Source organism: Cebidichthys violaceus, unplaced genomic scaffold (assembly GCF_023349555.1).
Source record: "Cebidichthys violaceus isolate CVI_PGR_0920_01 unplaced genomic scaffold, fCebVio1.0.p SCAF_9, whole genome shotgun sequence".
Lineage (NCBI taxonomy): Eukaryota > Metazoa > Chordata > Actinopteri > Perciformes > Stichaeidae > Cebidichthys > Cebidichthys violaceus.
In genome coordinates, this window is record NW_027176975.1 from 4478744 (window position 1) to 4482020 (window position 3277).

Below are 3277 nucleotides of genomic sequence, written 5' to 3' on the forward strand. Positions count from 1 at the left end.
CTTAGCGCTGACTAGGCGTGGTGTTAAAACTCCCAAGAACATCCCACCTCCGACTGTGCTGCTGTGTGTTCTGTAATATCAGATGATTCAAATGCCAGGGGTCAATTCTAACCTCGTCACATGCATACATGTTGGTGGCATGTTGGTGTACATGTCAGACACAGATCGATGGCTCACATGCCGTGGCGCGCACACCAACCAGTGTGCTGCAGGAGTGCAAAAAGTTATGAGCACTGTAGGGATCGATACTAATCGTGGCATGTTTTAAAAAACAATTGTTTTTGAAGTATTGTTTTTATGGTATGTATTTTTGTGTTGGCACTCACTCTTGCCGTTTAACACATGGAATTAAATACTTTGCCACATTTGCTAAAATGCAACAATTTGAGCTTCCTTTGCATGAGTAGGCCGTGCGCACTTCAGGACTACCCGAGCCCCCCCTCATCAGTGTGCTTGCCTCCTCTGGCTCCCCGCGGCGAGGGACCACTCTGATAGGTCCAGAGGGTTAATGGGACTGGCCTGCAGGACAGTGGTCTCCCAGCATATAAAGCCTCAGCCCTCCTTTCCACAGCAAATCGGTACACGAGATTTGAGAAGAACCAGGCGGTTGGTGCGCTTTTACGCACGAATAGGGGCCTCGTGGTTTTTACGCAGGGCGCAGTATTAATGCATCTTTGGCACCGTTTTTTTACCTGTTTTTGAACATTCCGCGTGTGACCATGACTCTGTCCAGTGAGTTTGAAGCTTCTCAACACGCTGCTTTGCCTTTGGAAGAGGATGAGATTGACATAGTGGGGGAGGATGAGCCTAGCCACGGGCGCTTGTATCGAAGTGAGTGCTCTACGGACCCCGGGTCCTCGGCAGAATCCGGTGCTGAATTTGACTCTTCAGAGCCGGACTCCTCGGGGGAGAGCGAGAACAGTTTCTGCGCAGACGCACCGGCGTCCAGGAAAGCTCAGAGCAGCTCGGTGAAGCCTCCCTACTCCTACATCGCCCTCATCACCATGGCCATCCTGCAGAGTCCGGTGAAGAAGCTGACGCTGAGCGGCATCTGTGACTTCATCAGCAACAAGTTCCCCTACTACAGAGACAAGTTCCCCGCGTGGCAGAACTCCATCAGGCACAACCTCTCCCTCAACGACTGTTTCATCAAGATCCCGAGGGAGCCTGGGAACCCGGGCAAAGGCAACTACTGGTCTCTGGACCCCGCCTCAGAGGACATGTTCGACAACGGCAGCTTCCTTCGGCGAAGGAAGCGCTTCAAGAGAAACCAGCCCGAGTTTGGCAAAGACGGACTTGTGTTTTATTCCAACTTGAACTGCTACCGGCCGTACGGGCAACCGTACTGCGTCCAGGGCCAGGTAAGCCCCCCGCCCGCTGCTCCTATCCGGTACATGCCCGTGGAGGGCATCATGATGCCTCCCTCCTCCTATCACCTGCTGCCACAGACTTTGAACGGTCACGGGAAGTGCAGTGGGCCTAAAGACTTCAGAGCGCCGCTTTGCGCAACAGAACCCGCTGAGCCGAAGCTTTTCCCGCAGGCAAAGTGCTCCTTCAGCATTGACAGCATCATGAGCAAACCCTCCCCCGTCGGTCCACAGAACCTAAACCCACAGCAGAGCCCTCGCAGCGCCCTCGGGTACGGTCATCTCATGTCGGGCCCTGCTGCCTGTTTGGTTCCGACGCTCCTGCAGGCGCCCAGGACTCCGTTCTGCTCCCCCGCGGTGCTGAGCACTGTTCCTTTAAGAAACGAGCATCTCAGACTCTCTTACCATCACTGTTGAAGCCTTCTCAGTGTCTGTGTGTCTGGTGCTATGTGAAGACACGTTGGTGTGGCTCATTTCTTAAAGAAATGCTTTTATTGCATGATATTTATGTGCGTTGACATTCAAAGTTATGTCTTTAAAGGAATCCATGTAAATAAGAAGAGTGGTAATATATATATATATATATATATATATATATATATATATATATATATATATATATATATATATATATTTGTGAGACTTGTTGCAGTTTAATCCATCGTTGTGTTTTTGTTAGTAATTAACGTGTCAAAAATAAATGTTTGAAAAATATCTGTAATGTTCCAAGCTCTTTATTCGGCTAGTTAAAGCAGCCATTTGCAGTTTGTACATAGCTGTTTGGGATCGGGGCGCAGTGGAGTTATTATTATTATTATATTATTATTATTATTATTATTATTATTATAACAACCGCCAACTAGAAAAATCACCTGATAGTAATGCTCCTCTGTCTACATTATGAAGTCAAAAACATATCACGATGTTGTTATCTTGAGATGATGCATCAGGTGTCAGTTTAGAAAGTTTCATTCTCTTTACCAAAGTCACAATATCTTTATTAAAGGCAAACATTTCAATTAACAGGCCCACATCCTCCCAGTACACTGTATTATTTATTAGTGATATTTATAAACCATTAAAGAAGTCGACCCATCCTTAAATACCAGTTAAAACATATCTTTACGATCATTTGGCTGGACTAATGGGGGGAAAATTACTTAAAAAAAAAAGAAACTTGAAACAAAATTTAACTCGCTGATCTAAAATATGAGATTGTAATTTCTTTTGTTTTTTTAAATAAACATCTGCATATATTCCTCTTAACACATTGAAAGCTCACACACTTATTTAAAATTAGTAAAGTAATTATAAGTTATACAATGACATATAAAAAACATTAAACCATCTGTTCAGTTAGATAAACTGAGATAAGCTCGTGATGTTCTATGAACATCACGAGCGCTCTTTTAAATGTATAAGAAATGTTCAGTTCTTTCTTCAGGCCACAAGGTGGCACTGTTTACCAAATAATGGAGCCGACATAACGCAGACTGCTGCAGCCTTCTGGTGATGGCCTAACCTGCACGTGTAGCAGCAAATCAAAAAAATGCACTGTCACTGATTCGATTCCTTTTTTGCAATAAAAAGCCAAACTAACATACATGCAAAGATCCTGTAGATCCTGAAACAAGTTTCAAATGAAAAATACAAAGTTAAAGGCGTTTAGTTCAGTCATTCCCCCACTTATAAACTCCTATAAGTGACTACAGTCACGGCTCGCGCCTTCATACCGGGCAGTGTGGACGGCACACACACACACACACACACACACACACACACACACACACACACACACACACACACACACACACACACACACATATGAGGAGTGTCCGGTTGCAGAAAGGGTCCTGACACAATTCCCCTCCGCCATCAGTCAACGGTCTATTTTTGGCCGGAGGCTCAGC

At 45.4% G+C, this 3277-nt stretch overlaps 1 protein-coding gene across 1 annotated transcript; it reads left to right on the forward strand.

Moving 5' to 3' along the window:
* The first annotated feature begins 604 nt into the window (after positions 1–604).
* foxd5 (forkhead box D5) lies at positions 605–1921 on the forward strand. Its single transcript, XM_068703846.1, has one exon. It carries the CDS (start codon positions 720–722, stop codon positions 1782–1784), a length of 1065 nt encoding a protein of 354 aa, XP_068559947.1. The 5' UTR covers positions 605–719; the 3' UTR covers positions 1785–1921.
* Positions 1922–3277: the final 1356 nt, after the last annotated feature.